This window comes from Cnephaeus nilssonii, assembly GCF_951640355.1.
Source record: "Cnephaeus nilssonii genome assembly, chromosome: 6".
NCBI lineage: Eukaryota > Metazoa > Chordata > Mammalia > Chiroptera > Vespertilionidae > Cnephaeus > Cnephaeus nilssonii.
Window position 1 is genome coordinate 1,750,864 of NC_137077.1, and position 20,539 is coordinate 1,771,402.

Here is a 20,539-nt window from a genome sequence, read left to right on the forward strand (position 1 = left end):
GTGAGCAGGGGCAGGACGGAGCTGCGCTTAGACGGGGGTGGGGGTCGGGGGGAGGGCGCTGAGTGGCAGCACTGGCCTATCCGGCTGTCGTGGCTAACGATAAACTGTGCATAGGGCCCTCAGGGAACCCCCGGGGTGGAGGGGTGCCTGGCAGAACCCAGTCATCCTGGGCCCTCGAGCTGGAGACCCCATTACTGCAGACACCCCCAAGTGCAAAGCACCCCCTTCACCGCCCTCTGGCAAACTCCAGTCGCACTTCAGGACCAGCCCACGGCCAGCTGTCCCCTGATGTGCATTCGTCCATCTTCCGTCCGTCACAGAATCACTGCCGGGGCAGCCACCAGCGGGTCTCCCAGCCCGCCCTGCAGCGGGGCGGTCTCGTGACGGAAGCCTGCCCGTGGATGTGACGGAGGGAACGCTTTCCCCAGTCTCACAGCGGGGAGCACAGACCCCTCCCCCTCCCTGCTGCCCGAGGGGCGTGGGGGGCAGCGGGGCCTCCTGGGGGCGCGGGCGGAGAGACAGCGCCCAGCCCCGGGGTGCGCCGCTCACCTTGGGGTTCACAGAAACACGAAACCAACTTGTTCTGCTGAAGCCACGCCTGTCTTGGGTCTGTTACCAGGAGTGGGGGGTGTGGGGGGGGCTCCACCCCAGGCCCCCACTGCCCAAGGCGTGAGCTGGGCCCACCACTCAACACGCACCTCCCGCTCCGCCCCTGGAGCGCGCGAGGAGTCCAGTCCCCACCCCGGGCTGCGGACCGGTCCCCAGGGAGGGGTCCCCAGGGAGCGGAGCTGAGCCCCGATGCCACCTCCCGCCTCCGCGGCCTCTCTCTCTGGGATGGCCCTGGTGGGGGGGCTGCCCCCCCACCCCGGCTCCACCGCGCCCACGCCGCTCTAGAGCTCGGAGCCGCACTGACCCGGCTCCTGGGGAAAGGCAGGGGAGGTGACGCTAAGGGGACTCTGGGCCAAGTAGTTTGTTTGTTATTTAACCCTCGCCTGAGGTTATGTGTTTTTATTTTTGAGAGAGAAAGGGAGAGAGAGAAAAAAACACCAATGGGAGAAACATTGATCGGGGATCGAACCCTCAACCTAGGTATATGCCCTGACCGTTAGTCAACCCTGCAGCCTTTTGGGGTACGGGACCACCCTCCAACCAAGCGAGCCACCGGCAGGGCGAGTGTGTTTTTGGGATGAATGTGACTCTCCAAGGCGACGGCGTTTATATGAATGATGGGGGGCGGGGGGCGGTCTTTCTCATCATCGACTCCGGGTGTTGAACTGCGTGAAGTACTCGTCCGAGGCGTGGTTGGTACAGACTTCCTTCATGTACTTTTTCCTGGTGACAAAACGGGGAGAAGCCCTCAGCGAAGGCCTGGCGCCCCCGCCTTTTTGTGACAGAGCCGCCCACTAGTTGTTAATCCTCACCCCAGACTGTTTCCCTTGATTCTTAGAGAGAGTGGAAGGGAGGGGAGAGACAGAGAGAACCATCGATGTGAGAGACACACCCCGATGGGTTGCCTCCTGCACACGCCCCAACCGGACTGGGACGGGGATCCAACCTGGGACCTTCCGGTCTGAGGGCCGGCGCTCTAACCACTGAGCTAAACCAGCTAAGGCAGAGCCCTCCCACGTTTTACCCCCAGGGTGCCTCCGGACCGGCTGCCGCTGCGTTTGGTCGCCGCGGAGCCTCCAGACGACGGACCCTCGCTGATTCCAGGGTCCCGTCTCCACCGGCGTGACGGGGGGCATCTGCTGTCCCAGAGCCCTGTCAGACCGTCCTAGCGCCCCCTTAGTCACAGAAGCGACGGAGGGACCCACATGTCTGACCGGAGAAACACCGGCGGGTCCCTTCTGAGTTCAAGCCAGGAGCGTGGTGGGTGGACGGAGACCCAGTGGTCAGCACTGGGCGTTTGCTGACACAGTCCCTGCTGCCCGGCTCTGAAGCCCGCAGCCGGAACCCGAGCCACCCTCGCGGCCTGTGCGTGCCCGGGGGAGCCCTCCCGCAGTGGGCGGCGGGCACCGCCTCCTCCACGTCTCAGGCCCTCCCAGGACCCATCACCAGCGCTGTGTGCCAGCCACTGGGGGGCCCGGGCCCAGGCGAGGAGCCCCAGTGAGGGGTGTCCGCAGGATACCCGCCGATGGCATCGCGGTCCCTGGTCTGTGCTTCCCAAGCCCTGAATTTCTGGCTTCCTCGCGCTGGGCCTGTCCCCCCTTGCTGCTGGCACTCTCTGCCAGGAGGCCGTGCCAGAGCCAAGCCGCCGCCACCACCACGGGGCCTCCTGTGGACGACGCCCCGCGGACCCGGGACCCTCTGGGTGGGAAAGATCTGGGGCCGGGGGGTGAGATGGGGGACAGGAGCCCGGGGAAGCACAGAGCCTGCTCCGTGGCCCTGCCGGTCAGCATCCCTGCCCTCCCCCCGCCCCGCCTGGCACCCCCGCCCTGCCAGCCCGGGCACCCACTGCAGGAGCTGCTGGGCGGCCAGGCTGCGGTTGCTGCTGTCCAGGGCTCGGCGCAGGTCGCGCTGCTGCCGCCGCTGCTGCCGCTCACACAGCACAGCGGCGCGGGCTCTCTCCACCCTCTGCCGGTCCCAGTCCTCGTCTCGCTGGCGCTCTTCCTCCTGGAGCCTCTGGAGAGAGGCGACTCGTCACCACCTGTCCCCACAGAGGGGCCCCGGGAACGGGCCGGGAGAACCCGCCTCTCATTGTACAGATGGGGAAACTGAGGCTCTGGTGGGCGGAGGAGACCCCCCCCATACAATCCAGGTGGCCCGGCCCCTTCCCACACTTGGGAGGCACCGGGCACGCGAGTGGGCAGGCTGCTGCTCCTGGCTGAACACTGGGACCACCTGGTCGCTTCTAGAACCTTCTGATGCTACAATGAGTTCATGATCTCAGGGGTAAATTTCTGCATCTTAGCTCATTCTTATTTTTTTTTTAATCCTCACCCGAGGTCATTTTTCCATGGCTTTTTAGAGAGCGGGAGAGAGAGAGAAACATCAATGTGAGACAAACCCATCGATTGGTTGCCTCCTGAATGAGCCATGATCAGGGCCCAGGCCTGGGGAGGAGCCTGCAACTGAGGCATGTGCCCTTGACAGGAATCGAACCTGGGACCCTTCGGTCTGCAGGCCGACTCCCTATCCACTGAGCCACACCAGCCAGGGCTCTCAGCTCATTCCTCATTGCCTGCCCACTTTAGAGAAGGTCTGGCAGGCAATGAGGAATGAGCTGAGAGCCCTGGCTGGTGTGGCTCAGTGGATAGGGAGTCAGTGGGCAGGCAATAAGGAATGAGCTGAGAGCCCTGGCTGGTGTGGCTCAGTGGATAGGGAGTCGGCCTGCAGACCTAAGAGGAAACTGGGTTAATGCCGCTGGGCGCAGGGGGCGGGTGTCAACCCCTACACATGGTCAGTGTCATCGCCAACCTGAGAATTACTTCGTCAGCTCCGCTGGCAAAGGGCTGGGGGGGCCTGGGCCTGCAGCCGAGCCCTCCTTCCCTCCTGGGCTCAGGGCAGGGCCTCCTCCCACAGAGGAGCAGGGGAGGTCCGCGGCCACCAGGGCCCAGGCCTCACCCAGGGACGAAGGCAGGCTGGGGCCTGGCTTGGCCAGCTGCAGGGCGAGGACGTTGGCCACCACGTGAACCTGTTTCCTCACCCGCACGGGAGGCCTCTCCCGGGCCCTGGGCCTGGCTCAGATGCTTCATCCCCAGCTCCCTGCGGAGGGGCTGCGGGCTGGGGCAGGGTGTTCTGCGTGGTGAGACTTAATGTGTGTTTTTTCCCTTTTGTGCTTTCCTGTTTGCTGGTTTTTCATGAAAATCAGTGCAAATTGCTGCTTTCAGGACAGCGGCCGCCTTCCCGCCAGGCGGCTGGGCTGCGGGAGTGGCCCTGGTCCTGGCCGCTCACCTCCTGGTGTCCTTCCCGGCTCACTCGCGCTCCCCCCACTCAGGTCTGTCCAATGTCACTCCTCAGGCCCCTGGTGACCCACTGGGCCCAGCAGCCCCGCTCCCAGCCTCACTTTCCTCCCCAGCACCCACCACCCTAGCATCTGGCTCTTGTCACCGCCCCTGCTGCAAGGTAAACCCCCTGAGGGCAGCTGTGACTGGCACCCGGGAGGGAGGGGGCTGTGGGAGGGAGGGAGGGGGCAGGGGAGGGGGAGGGGCTGTGGGAGAGAGGAAGGGGGCAGGGGAGGGGGGAGGGGCTGTGGGAGAGAGGGAGGGGGCAGGGGAGGGGGGAGGGGCTGTGGGAGAGAGGGAGGGGGCAGGGGAGGGGGGAGGGGGATTTGGGAGAGAGAAAGGAGACAGGGGAGTGGGAGGGGGATTTGGGAGAGAGAAAGGAGACAGGGGAGAGGGGAGGGGGATTTGGGAGAGAGGAAGGGGGCAGGGGAGAGGGGAGGGGGCTGTGGGAGAGAGGGAGGGGCGGGAGGGGGCATCTGGGGCAGCACCATCTTCTCCTGCATCTGCTGCTGCTGAACCAGGCGGATGTGCCCCAGCTGCTCCTGGGTCATGCCCTTCCAGCGGTCGGGGACCACGCGGTGGGGCCCGAAGGAGCTGGCCGCCTGCTGCGGGTCCTCGGAGAGCAGGTCCCCGCGCAGCAGGTTGGAGATCTGGGCCAGGTCGTCCTCTTGTTCTTGTTTTTTCTCTAGACTCTTCCTCTCCGCCAACTCCGAGGCCTGGGCGGGGGAAGACATTAGGGAAGATGCTCCGAGTGACCCCAGGGAGAGGCACCGCCAACGTCCCGGGGGCGCGAGCAGAGAGAATGGCTCCAGGGCGCCAGGGACGCGGGACGTGCTGCCTGTGCTGGGCCTGCGGCTGGGCTGAGGCGCGCCACCTGCTGGTTGTGTGCAGAGTTGCTTCAGGTCTTGGCACCGTTTGCAGCCGCCCTGGGAAGGCCATCCTCACCCTGGGCTGGGCCTCACTCACCGCGGGCTCTGTGCCCCGCCCTGTGGCCGTCACCCTGATGTGGCCGCAGGCCGCAAAGAGCACCCCAGAGTGACTGGCTACAGCGGTGCCTTAACGGTGAACACACATTCCACCTCAGAGCTCCCGGGGCAGCCAGCCACAGGCCCGGGTACCGGTAAACACCTGGCCAGAGCCCTGCTCCCGAGGGTGCGATGGAGGGGACGGCCTGGCTCTGCCACCTGGACCAGCCACCCCCTCTCCGGGCTGCAGTCCTTCCTCTGCCAAGTCAGGAGGTGGACTGGATGTCCCTCAGCGTTACCAGGTCTCTCGGTGATGGGCAGGCGGGGCACTCGGCAGGGTGCGGGGCACACCGTGGGCGCCCATGAGGTGGCAGCTGGAGGCACCACATGAGCACCTGCTTCGCAGGGAAGGCTGATCAGACCCTGGGCTCGCTGGGCTTGAAGGCCCGTTTCCAGAATGGCCGGAGCAGGTCAGATCAGCGCTGGGTGTCCCTATGAGTCAGTCCCCCCCAAGACAGACTCTATCCGCTACGGGGGCTGGCCCCGCCCTCTGTAGGGCTGTTGAGCACAGTGACGGATGAGGGCAGCTGCCTGTGGCCCGGATTTAAAATAAAGGCCATGCTGATGAGTCCCGATAACAGGCCAGACATCCCAACACGTGACCCGCACACCTGGCTTAATCCCACGACCTCACATTTACAAAATGGTACTACGAGACCATAAAAATAGCATGTGCTTCATAGTCACACTCAGGCGTGCGCACACATATAAGACAATGACCAGGTTGTCCTGGCCAGCATGGCTCAGTAGTTAGAGCAGCAGCCCACACACCGAAGAGTCTCGGCTTCAATTCCTGCCAAGGGCACATCCCTGGGTTGCAGGTTCGAGCCCCACCCCGGCTGGGGCATGTACTGGAGGCAACCCATTGGTGTGTCTCTCTCTCATATTGATGTCTCTCTCTCTCCTCCTCTTCTCTCCCCTTCCCCCCTTCCACTCTCTCTGAAAATCATTGAAAAAGTCTCATTGGGTGAGGCTTACCCAAACAACACATAAAAAGTCGAGGTTGAGAATCCACGTGAGCAGCGCTCCGGGTCCCCCTCCTGCTCTGCAGGGACCATCTCCCATGCTCCATGCAGACCGCTGTCTGGCCAAGCAGCTCATCCGGTAAAGGAAGACAGGCTGACCTCCCGCCCACCCAGGAATAGAGCTGCGTCTGAAAAGAAAACCTGGCCCCAGCCGGTGTGGCTCAGTGGATAGAGCATCGGCCTGCGGACTGAAGGGTCCGGGTTCGATTCCTGGTCAGGGCACACGCCCGGGTTACGGGCTTGATCCCCAGTAGGGGGCGTGCAGGAGGCAGCCAATCCATGATTCTCTCTCATCAGTGATGTTTCTATCTCTCTCCCTCTCCCTTCTTCTCTGAAATCAATTTTTTTTTTTAACAAAAGAAAACCTGAGGGAAGTCTAATTTCCAAAAGGAACAGAGAACCCTCAGCCCCTCAGCATGGGCCGGGCGGGGAGGGCTGAGGGAGGAGGGGCTGTCAGGAGACCCCCGAGTGTGCACCCCTCGTCGGCACAGCTGCCCCCATTCCTGAGTGCTGTGCGCCTGCTCCTGGTGAGGGGTGACGCCGAGGCTGGGAAAGAACCGAACCCAGACCCGGTTGCAGGGGTGTGCCCGCGGGCACCCCTCTGGGCAGATGTCACCGTCCTACGTTAGAGCAGCCCGAGGCTGGGAAAGGTGAGCTGCCCCGAGGCTGGGAAGGTGAGCTGCCCCACCCCAGGCGCAGGCCGCTTTGCGGTTCACACCGGATCCAGAGCGCAGGGGCCGGGCTGGAGCTCAGCCGTTTCTGTGGCTGGGCACCCCCTTCCTGTCGGGGTTCTGGTTCGTGTGAACAGGCCGAGCCCGGGACCAGGGGAGCTGGGCGCCCGTGAAGCGGTGGGTGCGGGCCTCCCCACCCCCCCGAGCCCGGGTACCTGCATCTTGTTGAATTCTTTCACGGCCGCACAGACCGCCTTCCTGGCGGCGTGTTCCCGGTTCTGCAGGTCCTTGGCCGTTTCATCGAACTGCAGCCTGGTCTCCGTGTAGCGCTCCTCTGCAGAAGCAGGGGCAGAGCTGCGGCTCCCCCCACCCCCCGCTCCCTCCCCGGGTGCGGGGTGACCGTGTCCGCCCCTCATCCGCCCTCACCCACAGACCCGAGGGGCCTGAGGCTGCGGGGAGACCCCAGGAGGTAATTCAAGTAAAGCTCCCAGTCAGTGCCCGGCCCCGAGTGCTAGCAGTCACTACTGTGGATGGGTAATGCGTGCCGTGGGTGGGCAATGCCTGCCGTGGGTGGGCAATGCGTGCCGTGGGTGGGCAATGCGTGCCGTGGGTGGGCAATGCCTGCCGTGGGTGGGCAATGCCTGCCGTGGGTGGGTAATGTCTGCCGTGGGTGGGCAATGCGTGCCGTGGGTGGGTAATGCCTGCCGTGGGTGGGTAATGTCTGCCGTGGGTGGGCAATGCGTGCCGTGGGTGGGCAATGCGTGCCGTGGGTGGGCAGTGTCTGCCGTGGGTGGGCAGTGCCTGCCGTGGGTGGGCAGTGCGTGCCGTGGGTGGGCAGTGTCTGCCGTGGGTGGGCAGTGTCTGCCGTGGGTGGGCAGTGCGTGCCGTGGGTGGGCAGTGTCTGCCGTGGGTGGGCAGTGTCTGCCGTGGGTGGGCAGTGCCTGCCGTGGGTGGGCAATGCCTGCCGTGGGTGGGCAGTGTCTGCCGTGGGTGGGCAATGCCTGCCGTGGGTGGGCAATACCCGCCGTGGATGGGCAATGCCTGCCGTGGGTTGGTAGTGTTGGCTGTGGTCCTGGGACAGGGAGCAGTGGGCTGCTTGGCCTCCACAACTTCTCAGGCCACCACATCCTTACAACCGCCGGGGGGGTGGGAGCCCAGCCAACAGGGGGCTCTGCCACGGGGACCAGCGGGGGCTCCGGAGGGGGACGTCAGGGGCAGCAGCACTTTGACAGCGAGGAGGACCAGGGGGAGAAGGGTCAAAAGTCGAGCCCCGGGCGCTGTCCCGTGAGGAGGGCGGTGACATTTTAGAGTCGGTAATAAAGGTTCTCCACACGCGTTGGTGCTGTGGGTCTCCTCGACGCCTCCGAAAACAAAGACCCGTCTACAGGGCTGGATCGTACAGTGAACGCCCGAGACCCACACAGCGGTATTAACCAGTGCCACCCCGACGAATTCCGTTTAAAAGAAAAAAGACCAAACTCTCTCGTGGTGGATGCTGGCCTCTGCTCACCTCCAGCTTCACCTCTCACCGGGCGTTACCCTGTCCGTTCAGTTAACACAGAAGTATGGAGCGCCTTCCGTGGGCCGGCCCACACCCCGCTGGAAACGGGATGGAGGGGTGCCTTCCGGGAGCTTACAGCCCAGGAGACGAGCCAGATAACAAGCAAGCAGGCGCCGAAACAGACGCATCGCTGCAGGCTGTTCAGCGCTACCGGTTGGAGGGAAAGGCCACTGGGAGGGCGGGGTGGGGAGCACCTGACCGGCGGGTGGACGGTGGGAGTCGGAGAGCTTCTAGGAGGAGGCGGCACTGGAGCTCAGCCCTGATGGACACAGGGAGCGGGGTGCAGAGGGTCGGAAGTGGGGAAGCATTTGTCGGGACCCGGAAGTGCACGTCCGCCAGAGTGGCTGGGACACAGGGAGTGGGTGACATCGGAGGGCTGGGCAGTGGCCCCGCGTGCAGGGCTCTGCAGGCTACGGGCAGACTTTGCATTTTATTCCAAATGTAATGGAAGCCACTGGAGGGTTTAAGCGGGGCTGGAGGGACTAGGGGTGACGCTGTTCACTTGACATTGTTTAGAAAGTGGCCCTCTGACTGCTATGTTGAGAATGCACCAGAGGAGCAAGACAGAAAGGGAAACGAGAAAGCCTTGGTGTGGTCCATGCAGGTAAGAGAGGCGGGGCTTGCATCGCAGTGGCGACAGCAGGGATGGGAGACGTGGACAGTCCAAATGTCTGCGGGAGGTAAGAAGGGACAGAAGCTGAGGAGACAGGATGGGGTCCAGGAGGACCCCAGGCTTCTGCTTGACTAAGGGAAGGAGGTGTCATTGCGAGGGAGGAAGGGGGAGGGAGAAGTCCGGGGGGACATGCAGGTTTGTCCCCAGGATGGTGGGAGATGTGCTCTGCGATGTCCTGGGGTCCAGCTGAGGACCAAGCCCAAGGCTGAGGCATAGGCCCAGCCAGAGATGGCCAAATGGAGCACCCGGGAGACGGATGAGCTTCGCAAAGCCCTGCGAGCGGTCATTTCAACAGATATTTATCTATGTGCCAGGCACTCCGGAAGGAGCAGTGAATAAAACAGACACAGTCCCCGCCTTCATGGCGCTGAGGAGATGACACTGGAGAGAGGGTGGCAAACACACAACCGGACAGCATGCCACTGAGCAATGCGGTGGGGAAATAAGGCAAGGAAAGGGGGAGGGAACGTGGGGTGGGGAGAGGACAGGGTTGCCCTTTATAATGGCGGTCAGTGGAGGCCTCACTGGTAAGACAACGTTTTAGCAAAGACCTGAAGGAGGAGGGAGGCAACCATGCAAATATCTGGGGAAATACGTTTCCAGGCAGAGGGAACCGTAGGTGCAAAGGTCCTGAGGCAGAAACTTGACCTTTCGGACCCCCTGACGCACTTACATTCTAGGACAGCGAGGACGCCAGTGTGGCAAGGATGAGATGAATGAAGGGCAGCCGAGTAGGAGATACAGCCCGACTGAAGGCCTTGTTGGTCCTTGAAATAAATCTGGTTTTTACTGGGTGAAACGTGAAGCTACTGGCAGACTGTGAGCACGGGAGCTAGCTTAACTTTTAGCAGGCCATTGTGGCTGCCGGGCTGGAGAGACGAGGTGCCCAGGGGACACGGCAGCAGCAGGGAGCCCGGCAGAGGCCACGGCATTACTCCAGCTGGGACAGCTGGCCGCTTAGGCCAGAGTGCTGACGGCAGAGGTGGGGAAAGGCGGGGAGATCTGGCTGACTGCCTGCTGGACTGGATGTAGCCTTTGAGGGAAACGGAAGAGTCCAGGTGACGTGGGGCTGGGGCCTGGGCGAGTGCGAGAACGCCCCGTGGACAGCGGTGGGAGGCCAGGTGCGGACTCGCCCTGACAGAGGCTGGACCCTTGTGGGTCCCCTGGTCTCCCCGCAGACGGTGAACAGCCCGAGGGCAGGGGCTGGTTCTGAGTTACGGGGGGCCCAGCACCCACAGGAGCTCAGACAGAGCCCGGGTTCAGGAAGTGTTTCCTGCATGACTGCCGTGTGGCCGGGGACGTGTCAGCCCTGGACCACGGGTTCTGACGCCTCTCTCCCTCCACGGCCCGAGCAACACATAGTAAAACTCAAAGAGAACAAAAATGGGAGCTGGTTTGCTAGAGGACGCGTTGAAATCAACGCGTGTGCTTTGTTCCCCCACCTGCGCGTTTCTGGTCGGCCCGAGCCTTCTCCCATTCCCTCTGCTGCTGCAAGGACCACTCTCGGTTTTGTTCCTGCTGGAATTTCTGCCTCTCGTGGAAGTTTAGATCCTCTCCCATGAACCTCTGCATTCCCGATACCGTATTCCGAACATCGTTGTCTAACTGCCGCGCTGGGAACTCTCCCCTGCGGACGAGGGGGTCCGACAGGTCAAATTCCCGGCGCGTCTCCGGCTTTTGGAAGCTCTGCTGGAAGTCGATGAGCGCTTTGCGGAGATTCCGCCTGCCCCTGCTTTCCCGGTTCTCTAAGACGCACATGGTTTTGTCATTGTGCCTCAGTTCAGCAGCTAGAAGAGACAGAGATTAAGATTCGGTGGGAAAAATCAATTGGATTTCACTTTAAAAAATAATTTTTAGTGATTCTAAAAGGAATACAACCCTCCAAAAACCTAACATCCATTCAAGGATTAGAATCCTGAATGTACAAAACACACCTATAAAGCAACGGGAAGAAACACACAACCCAACCAAAAATGGGCGAAGGATAGGAACAGGCCAAAAAAGAAACCTGAACAATCAATAAACTTGTGAAAAGATGACCAGCTTTACAAGGTGGTTAGAAACACCCCAAAATTGGCAAAATATTAAAAATGCTAATAGCACATATTCAGAGGTGGGGAAATGAGATTCCTCATTCACTGCTTGTGGGAGTGTAACCCGGTACACTTATCACTTTGGAAAACCATTTGCCAATATCCCGTAAAAATGAAAACACGTGTATCCTGTGACCTAACAAGCTGACTTCCAGGTCCCTTCAGTCAGGCACCCAGGGACATAACGCATGGGTTGTCATTGCAGCGGTTTTTGCAATTATTAAAAAAACCCACACATAAAAAAACAATAGGAAAAATCTAAATCAGCCATCTGTAGGGGGAAAGGATAAAGAAACTGTGTTTAATTCATATAACACAATATCAGAGAAAATTAAAATGAATATTCTATATGCAGGTCATGGATTAAATTTTAAAATACAACACAGCCCTGGCTCGGCTGGTTAGAACGCCATCCCGTACACCAAAAGGTGTTTTTTTTTTAATTTCTTTATTGATTAAGGTATTACATATGTGTCCTTATCCCCCCATTTCCCCTACCCCCACCCCCTCGCTCATGCCCTCATCCCCCTGTTGTCTGTGTCCATTGGTTAGGCTGATATGCATGCATACAAGTCCTTTGGTTGATCTCTCCCCCTTACCCCCACCCTCCCCTACCTTCCCTCTGAGGTTTGAAGCACCGATTAGACCACCAAAAGGTTTTGAGTCCGATGCCTGGTCTGGGTACATACCTAGATTTCAGGTTCGAACCCTGGTCGGGGCTCATATGGGATGCAACTGATTGATGTTTCTCTCTCTCTCCCTCCCGCTTCCTCTCTAAAAAAAAACCCCAAAATGAATAAAAACATATCCTTGAGTGAGGATTTTAAAAAATACAAAATTGAATATTTTTAAAGGTCACAAAGGATCCATTCACTATTACACGAGTTATGTAAAATTAAAAAAAAAATTTAGATGGTCATGGGTACATACATAAATGGTACCAGTACAAAAAACAGGCACGAGAACGGTGTGCACCCCTGAAGAGGGAAGAAGAAAAGAACGATAGGGTGGGGAATATACATATATTTTTAAAAACATTCTTAAAATATATCTAAAGCCCATTTGGCAAAAATATAACGTCTAATCTAGTGGTGGGTGCATATGTATGTGTCACATCATTTTGTAAGTTTGACTTATTTTTAAACTAAAAACATAAAAGGTAAAACATTAAGAAAACATAGAACTGTATAAAGAAAATAAACTTCACTCCTAATTTAATCACTCCAACATTACCACATTACAACATTTCGGCATATTTACTTTCTTTTTCTAAGCATATCTTTCATATATTTAAAAACTTAATTGGGTACCCACTGTATATAAAATTTTGTACCCTTCTTTTTTTTTTCTTTTTTTTAAATAGGAAAAAATAACCACATTTATTACATGTGTATATATGGGAGTTCTGTAAGAATATGGGGCCCCCTCTTCTTCCTATTTTAAAAATTCTTACAGTGCTTTACTAAGATAAACGGAAAGTGTTGCACATGGTGAGAATGCTGTTTGAAAATGTTATCTAAAAGCTCGAACACTATTATTTGAACTGTGTCTACTTCTGATTCACCTCGGGGGCGCGGGCTGGGAGTCTGAGTGTGTCATCTAGTGTAAAGGGCTGTCCCTGGCAGAAGGTCTTGAACTCTTGGGAGAGAATGTGTGTGTTTAAGGTTTTTCATACCCAGTTGGTGTGGTTTTTTTTAAGAAAACAGAGGAAACACACTTCATCCTCAAAATATATTGTTTAGAACTCACATAGAATTCAATAGCCGTTTTTCTTTTAACAGGGGAAGAATTAGTGCATTAAGTTAACTGAGCACAACCAATTGTGAAATTTTAAAAGGAGGAAGAGAGTAAAAATGACCAGCTTTCACACAGGTGAAGAACGAGGGCTGGAGTCTAAGGCTTGCAGCCCTACACTGCTCGACAGACATTTAGGCAACGCTCACCAAACGTTTCATGTCTGGCTTTTTCGGTGGCTTCTCTTATCTTCTGGTCACACACCTGAATATCCCAGGTTTTTGTATCTCCCTGGAATGGAAAATGAGGGGGGAGGAGTTAAAACCAGATAAATTTATCCCGTTATTTTTCTACGTATCTCTTTATCCTTGCCCCACTGTCTTAGTTTCACACCAGGTCTTTTCCTACCTGAATGCCTCTGCTTAGAGTTGGTTCTTCAGAGTGTCCTCTTAACTGTCCTCAGAGCTTCCTTCCAGCTTACCTTAGTTAATGGGTACTCATCCTCATAACACCGCTTAGGAATCACCTCCTCTGGGAAGCCCTCTCTGATTCCCTCTTCCAGCCCCAGTCTGTGTTCCCCTCCTTCACTACATTTTAATGTGACCATTTTAATGTCTCCACTGGGCCATAATCCCTGAAGGTCAAGAATTGCCTTACTCCTCATCTCCTGGGCCCAGTTCAGCCTTGCCACAAAATAGGAATTTTGTCAAATGAATGGACTGGAAGGAACCCCTGATAATGTAGAAAATCTGGCTCAGAGAGAGGAGAGCCCCATTCTAGTCTCTCCTTGGCCACCAACCCCGGGCGACTCCCTCCCACTGCAGGACTCCATTTGCCTGTCTGGCAAGTGGGAGGGAGTATAATTGTTCTGTTAAGGTTTCTCTCATCTTCAGCAAAGTCAATATATCCTCAGCCTGCTGCCATTTGCAGCTGTGCCTGGATCAAGTTTCATTCGAGGGGTTCATCTCTTCTTCTCTCCCACGCCCACCTCTCGCTCCCACCTGCCCCTCCACGTCCCCTCCTGGCCCCTTTCCCTGTGGGCACAAGCGAGCGTCTTACCCCCAGGATCCTGTTCCTGGCGTTGAAGATCTGGTTCTGCCTGCACAGCTCCGCATGTCTCCTCCTGGCCAAGCAAAAGGACTGTTCCAGGTCGTCGGGCTGCACTATATCCATGACTGGGAATCCTCAGGAAGCTCTAAGAGCCTTTAAAACGCACGAGTTAAAAAAAGAAGACCACAAAAATCAAACAACTGCAGCCCGATCGATCGATCGATCGATCGATGGAGGCTGGCTCCCTAGGAGGTGAGCCGGTGAGGTATGAGCCTGCTCCCCAGGCTTCCCACTCAGCCTTCTGCGACCGCGTCCTGACGCCGCGTTTCCTCGGCAACGTAAACAGCCCGGTTGCTAAGGAACGGCGCTGCTCCCCGCGTTCTCGCTCTCCTCTCGCGAGATGCTATGAATGCCTTCCCGCGCTTTTCCCGCCCGGCGTGTGAGGACGCCGCTGAGGCGTGGAGGACGCAGCCATGGGCCGTTTGGAGCTGCTGCTCGTGGAGAACTTCAAGTCCTGGCGAGGCCGCCAGGCCATCGGCCCTTTTAAGAGGTTCACCTGCATCATCGGCCCCAACGGCTCCGGTAACTGGGACCCAGGCCCCCTCCGCCCACCCGAGGCGTCCGGGCCTCATGTGGCCTGAGGGGACCTGAGGGGGCCGCTCGGCCTGGACTCGGGCACCTGCGGCCCGCGAGCCTCGGTCTTCTCGCGGGCTCGGGGCCCGCGCCGACCGCCCGGCACCCCCTCGACCGCGCCCCCCCACCCTTACCCCCACCCCAGCCCCACCCCATGGTTCTGCTGGGCCTTGAACAGCACTCGGGGCCCAACCCTTGACCTCGCCCCACCCCAGGGTCCGCCGGCCTCGCTGTGGCCCGGCTCCTCCTGCCCGCGGCTCGCAGGCTGCCCTCCGCCCTCATCACCTGCGCGCCCCGCCCTTCCTCACGGAGACACGGCGGACCGGACCGGACCGGACCGGAAGTCCTGGTCCCACCCGGGACTATGGCGGCCGTGACGCAGTTCGCTGCGCTTTGGCCAAACCCCTGGCACCCCCGTGCTTTCGCCCTCACGAAGGGCTGTTGTGTTGCCGCCTTTTTACAGTCGAGGCAGCCGGGTTCGGCGGCTCCTGGGCCTCCGGGACGGCAGACATGCCTCGGGCCTCTCAGCCCGGACCGGCCTCCGCGTCCCCGGGCCTGTGCGGGCGGCACGCGGCGGGCACCTCGGCGGCCAGCGCAGATGCGAACGGGCGGTCAGTGGTGCGCCGGCCCCGGCGCCGCGGTCGGACGGTGTGCGCCGCCCGTTCCTGCCGCTCCGGCGCCGTAAAGGCCCGCGTTCCCCTGTGTTCGCTGGTCGCACTCTGGTGCGCTCTCCACCCCCTGAACCGCCTGCCCGGTCCGCCGGGAGGTGGCCGGCCCGCCGACAGGCGCCTGTCGCCCCCGACGGGTGACTGCGTGCGGGGTGCCGGTCCTCCGCCGGGGTGCCGCGGAACGCGCACCTGCCGGCCCTCGGCCCCTCCGCCGCCTGAGCCGGGAAAGTGCGGGGTCTGCGCGTGTTGTAACGGGTTTCCAAAAACCAATGCTTTTCGCAATTAGAAACTGCATATTGTGACCTGACAACCTATCCTAAGGTCACTGCGAAAATACCTTTACCAGCCCCCCCCCCCGCCCGGACCCCATCCCCGGGAAGCTGGACCCCCCTTTCCGCACCCCACAAAGCTGGTCGCGGACTGTGGGTGCTGCCCGCAGTACCTTCTCCTGGCAGGCAGCCGGGTTTCCCCGGGGCGCTGGGCGCCTTGTGCCATGTCAAGGCCCACACTCAGTGTGTCCCGCGTCCCTGACTCACTCAATGAGCGACGTTCCCCTGACGTCCATCTGAACGCTTGTCATCCTTTTTTAAACCTTATGGAATCACTGAAACGTTCCGACAGCTTTTATGTTGATGCACACCGTTTCGGCACAGAGAGACATTCTTACCAGAGGGGTGGAAACCCTCCCCAGATCCAAACCCAGGTGCCGCAGGCCTTTCCGAGCTTGGACTTGCGATATGATTTTCCTTGACCACCAACGCGTACCAATCACAAATATTCTAGCAGCCTGAGTCTAGCGCTGGGGAGAAACCCGGATATAGTTAGCCCTTTAAAAAATGTGACAGTTAATATTTATAAAATGGGTATAACTGAAATGAGGGAAGTTAAATGATTTGCCGCGGCATAATGCTTAAAAATGGGAGAGAGTTGGGGTTTAGAGCTACATATTAATCTTAAAATTAGACTGCTTAATACTCGACCAAAGCTGCATGGAAGAAACCAGTGATCTGCGGAAAGTTGTTCGGTCACATGCAATTTGAATGTAGACAAGACAGTACATCTTTAGATGTGTATTGGCTATGTTTCACTTCCATTGGCCGCCTGGCTTCTTTGCCTCTGGGCATGGTGGGGTGTTTTTTTGTTTTGTTTTTGTTTTTATCATTAAGAGTGAATAACTCCTCTCTCTCCTCTCCTTTCCCCTCTTTTTGTCCCCAGGAAAATCTAATGTAATGGATGCACTTAGTTTTGTAATGGGAGAGAAAACAGCTAATTTAAGAGTGAAACATATTCAAGAACTTATTCATGGAGCACATATTGGAAAGCCTGTTTCTTCTTTTGCAAGCGTAAAAATTGTATATGTGGAGGACAATGGAGAAGAGAAAACATTTGCGAGAATTATTCGAGGTATATTTTTGTAGATGTTTGCTTATGAGTTACTTGATTTTTCCAGAGTTAAGTCAGATTACCTGTTCAACTAGCATAGTGAACTAGACTTTTTCCTCTTGGATAACAATTCTCAGAAGTAAGTAAGAGAACCTGTTTGTTTCTCCACTGGGACTCTTCTTTAAGCAGATATATTTGTTCAAACTTCTCCATTGTTAAATAGCATTTTTCTACCTGGTTATTAGGTTAAAATAAAAGAGAGCCCACCTTAAAGATAGAGAAGTTATAAAAGTCTTTCCTGGGGTTATTTATGCATAGTTATCTTTTTTTTCTTAATGATGAACTAATTATATGCATATTTTTGGTTTGTATAGAAAGTTTTTTCTACCATCGAAAAGCAACTTCAGTGAAATATTTGAATTTGTATTTTGTGATTTATTCATGAAATCCCTGAACAATATATATATGCTAGGAGTTTACAGAGCCTCTATAAGTGTTTCTTGGTGGGTTTTGTTGTTCCTATTTTCATTCTGGCCTACTAGAACTTGGTTTTAATATTCTAATATATAAATGCTGTTTTATTAACTTTCCCCAAATTTAATCACAGATAATTTTAGAAATACTTATATACTTGTAACTTAATGTCTAATTTAAGCATTTCACCACTTTATTACCTAAATATCTTCATTAGTTTTCTCACTTTCTTTTGGATTTTACTCAAAAGTTTCCCACCTCACTAAGGATTCCTTAGTCAACTCTATTTATTTAGTAAGCCATTATAAATTTATTTTTCCCATCTTTATTTAGGTATAATTGATAAAATATGTATATATTTAAGCTATACAACTTGATGTTTTAATAAACATTGTGAAATAGGTGACATAATCAACCTAATTAACATATGTATCACCTCACCTGGTTACTGTTTTCTTTTGTGTGTGTATGGTGAGAACACTTAAGGTCTACCCTCTTAGCAAATTTAAAGTGTGCAATATGTACGGTATTATTAACTGTAGTCACATTGCTATGCATTAGATCTCCAGAGCTTACCATCCTGCATCTTACCAACTGTGTATTCCTTAACCATTTCCCCATTTTCCTCTCCCCCCCCAGCCCTGGCAATCACCATTCTATTCTCTGCTTCTGTGAGTTTTAACTATTTTAAATTCCACATATAAGTAAGGTCATGCAGTATTTTTCTTTCTGTGCGTGGTTTATTTCACTTAGCATAGTGTCCTCTGGATTCCTCTGTGAAATTGCAAATGGCAAAAGTTCCTTCTTTTTTTAGGTTGAGTAATATTCTCATGTTTTCTTCCTTTACTTACCCATTGATAGACATTTAGATTATTAGCTATTGTGACTAATACTTCAATGAACATGGGAGTACAGGTATCTCTTCAAGGTACTGATTTTATTTTCTTTGAGTATATACTCAGAAGGGATTGCTTGATCACAAGGTAGTTCTGTTTTGTTTTGTTTTGTTTTTAATATATATTTTTATTGATTTCAGAGAGGGGGAGAGAGAGAGAGAGAGATATCAATGATGAGAGAGAATCATTGATCGGCTGCCTCCAGGCATGTGCCCTTGACCAGAATCGAACCTGGGACCCTTCAGTCTGCAGGCCGACACTCTATCTACTGAGCCAAACCAGCTAGGTAGTTCCGTTTTTAATTTTGAAGAAACTTCATATGGTTTTCTATAATGGCTGTACTAATTTATATCCCCACCAACAATATACAAAGTTCTCCTTTTCTTCATATCCTCACCAATACTTGCCTTTTTGTCTTTTTTATTATAACAGGTTTGAGGTGATATCTCATTGTAGTTTTGATTTGCATTTTCCTAATATTTCCTGATATTGAGCACCTTTTCATATACCTGTTGGCTATTTGCCTGTAATCTTTTGAGAAATGTCTATTCAGGTTCTTTTCTCATTTTAAATTGGGTTATAATATTTTGGTTTTTTGCTACTGAATTGTATGAGTTCCTTATATATTTTGGATATTAACCCCTTGTCAGATATGTGGTTTGAAAAGATTTTTCTCCCATGCCATTGATTTTGTTTTACACTCCGTTGGTTGTTTCCTTTTCTGTGCAGATGTTTTTATTTTTATACAATCCCATTTATCTATTTCTGCTTTTGTTGCTTGTGCTTTTGATAGATGAAAAAAATTACTGACCAGAGCAAAGTCAAAAAGCCTTTCCCCTGTGTTTTCTTCTAGTAGTTTTACAGTTAAGTCTTTAATCCATTTTGAGTTAATTTTCATATGTAGTGTGAGATAAGGGTTCAGTTGCATTTTATTTGCATGTAGATACCCAGTTTTCCCAATACTGTTTATTGAGGAGACCATCTTTCCCCCATTATTATATGTCTTGGTACCCTTGTCGACGATCAGTTGACCGTAGATGTACAGATTTCTTCCTGGACACTCTATTCTGTTCTATTGTTCAATATGTCCGTTTTGATGCAGTACCACACTGTTTTGATTACTGTAGCTTCGTAATATATTTTCAAATCAAGAAGTGTGATGTCTCCAGCTTTGTTCCTGTTCCGTGCCCATCTTAGTCCATTTGGGCTGCTGTAACAAAATATCACACAAGGGGTAGCTTATAAACAATAGTAATTTATTTTCATAGTTCTGGAGGCAGGATGTCTGCGATCAGGGTGCCAGCATGGTCGTGATGAGTGCTCTCTTCCAGGTTGCAGACTTCTTACTGAATTCTTACATAGAGGAAGGGACACGGGAGCTCTATGGGAGCTCTTTTATAAGAGCGCTTACCTAGCCCTGGCCGGTGTACTCAGTGGTTAGAGTGTTGGCCCACACACTGAAGGGTCATGGGTTCGATTCCCAGACAAGGGCACGTACCTGAGTTGCAGGTTCGATCCCTGGCCCTGGTCAGGGTGAGTGCGGGAGGCAGCCAATTGATGTGTCTCTCTCACATCAGTGTTTCTCTCCCCCTTTACTCTCCCCTGCCACCTCCCTCCCTTCCATGCTTTCTAAAAATACAATCTCGGGTTAGGATTAACAAACAAAAAAGAGCACCTATACTGTTCATGAGGACTCCACCATCATGACCCAATCACCTCCCAAAGGCCCTACTAATATCATCACCTTTGGGGTTAGGATTTCAACATGAATTTAGGAAGGACACAAATATTCAGATCATAGCACCACCCTATTTAAATTTGCAAATGCGTGATTCCAGCATACAGAAACTTTCATACCTTCTTCCCAACTCTATCTTACTTAAGTCATAGCACTTACCAATTTCTTTCATATTTATTTTACTTGCATATCTTGTTTTTGTCTGTCTCCATTACTGGGATATAAGCTCTTTGAGGTCAGACTTTTGTCTGTTTTGTTTACTGCTGTAGGGAACTCATTGGTATGTAGTATACAGTATTTGTTGACTGACTAAATGCTGTGTTAACATGTATATTATTGTGTAACTGGCATTTTAATAAAAATTTTATAAAACTTTCAGCAGTTGATATATGTCTGACATTTATACTTCCTATAACAGCCTTTATTTACTTTAGGGGGATGCTCAGAATTTCGTTTTGATGATAATCCTGTGAGTCGTTCCACTTATATAGCAGAGTTGGAAAAGATAGGTATAATAGTCAAAGCACGGAACTGTCTAGTTTTTCAAGTAAGTAGTTGTAAAGTTTATTTGATTCATGATTTTGAAAATACATCACTATATTTTACATGTTGGTGTGCTTTACTGTTTTTAAAAGGGAACTGTAGAATCGATTTCAATGAAAAAACCCAAAGAAAGAACCCAGTTTTTTGAGGAAATCAGCACTTCAGGAGAGCTTATAGGAGAATATGAGGAGAAGAAAAGGAAGTTACAGAAAGCTGAAGAGGATGCACAGTTTAATTTTAATAAGAAAAAAAACATAGCTGCAGAGCGCAAACACGCAAAATTAGAGAAGGATGAGGTAAGGTGTCATGAAGGTGTAACCAATCAAGTGTTGGATACAGAAACTGTCAGCATTGCTAGATAGCAGCTTCGGGTTACTAATGAGACTCTTTTAATACTATCAGACAAATAAAGCCCAATATTCATTAAA

The 20,539-nt window shown here is 53.9% G+C and overlaps 2 protein-coding genes across 3 annotated transcripts in view; one reads left to right on the forward strand and one right to left on the reverse strand.

Moving 5' to 3' along the window:
• Window positions 1-1,253: 1,253 nt before the first annotated feature.
• On the reverse strand, window positions 1,254-13,899 carry RIBC2 (RIB43A domain with coiled-coils 2; the record flags this gene model as incomplete). Its single annotated transcript, XM_079774377.1, has 7 exons — window positions 1,254-1,332; window positions 2,456-2,622; window positions 4,433-4,660; window positions 6,881-6,999; window positions 10,342-10,686; window positions 12,936-13,017; window positions 13,786-13,899. The coding sequence occupies 7 exons, from the start codon at window positions 13,897-13,899 to the stop codon at window positions 1,254-1,256; spliced, it is 1,134 nt and encodes a 377-aa protein (XP_079630503.1).
• A 350-nt stretch (window positions 13,900-14,249) lies between these two features.
• The window catches only part of SMC1B (structural maintenance of chromosomes 1B), a gene marked incomplete at its 5' end in the record, with an annotated part of 51,607 nt that continues 45,317 nt past the window's right edge, over window positions 14,250-20,539 (forward strand). For both annotated transcript variants that reach the window (XM_079774931.1, XM_079774932.1), the window contains 4 exons: window positions 14,250-14,358; window positions 16,293-16,481; window positions 20,003-20,115; window positions 20,204-20,407. In XM_079774931.1, coding sequence (XP_079631057.1) covers window positions 14,250-14,358; window positions 16,293-16,481; window positions 20,003-20,115; window positions 20,204-20,407 — 615 coding nt within the window. The remainder of the gene's footprint in view (window positions 14,359-16,292; window positions 16,482-20,002; window positions 20,116-20,203; window positions 20,408-20,539) is intronic.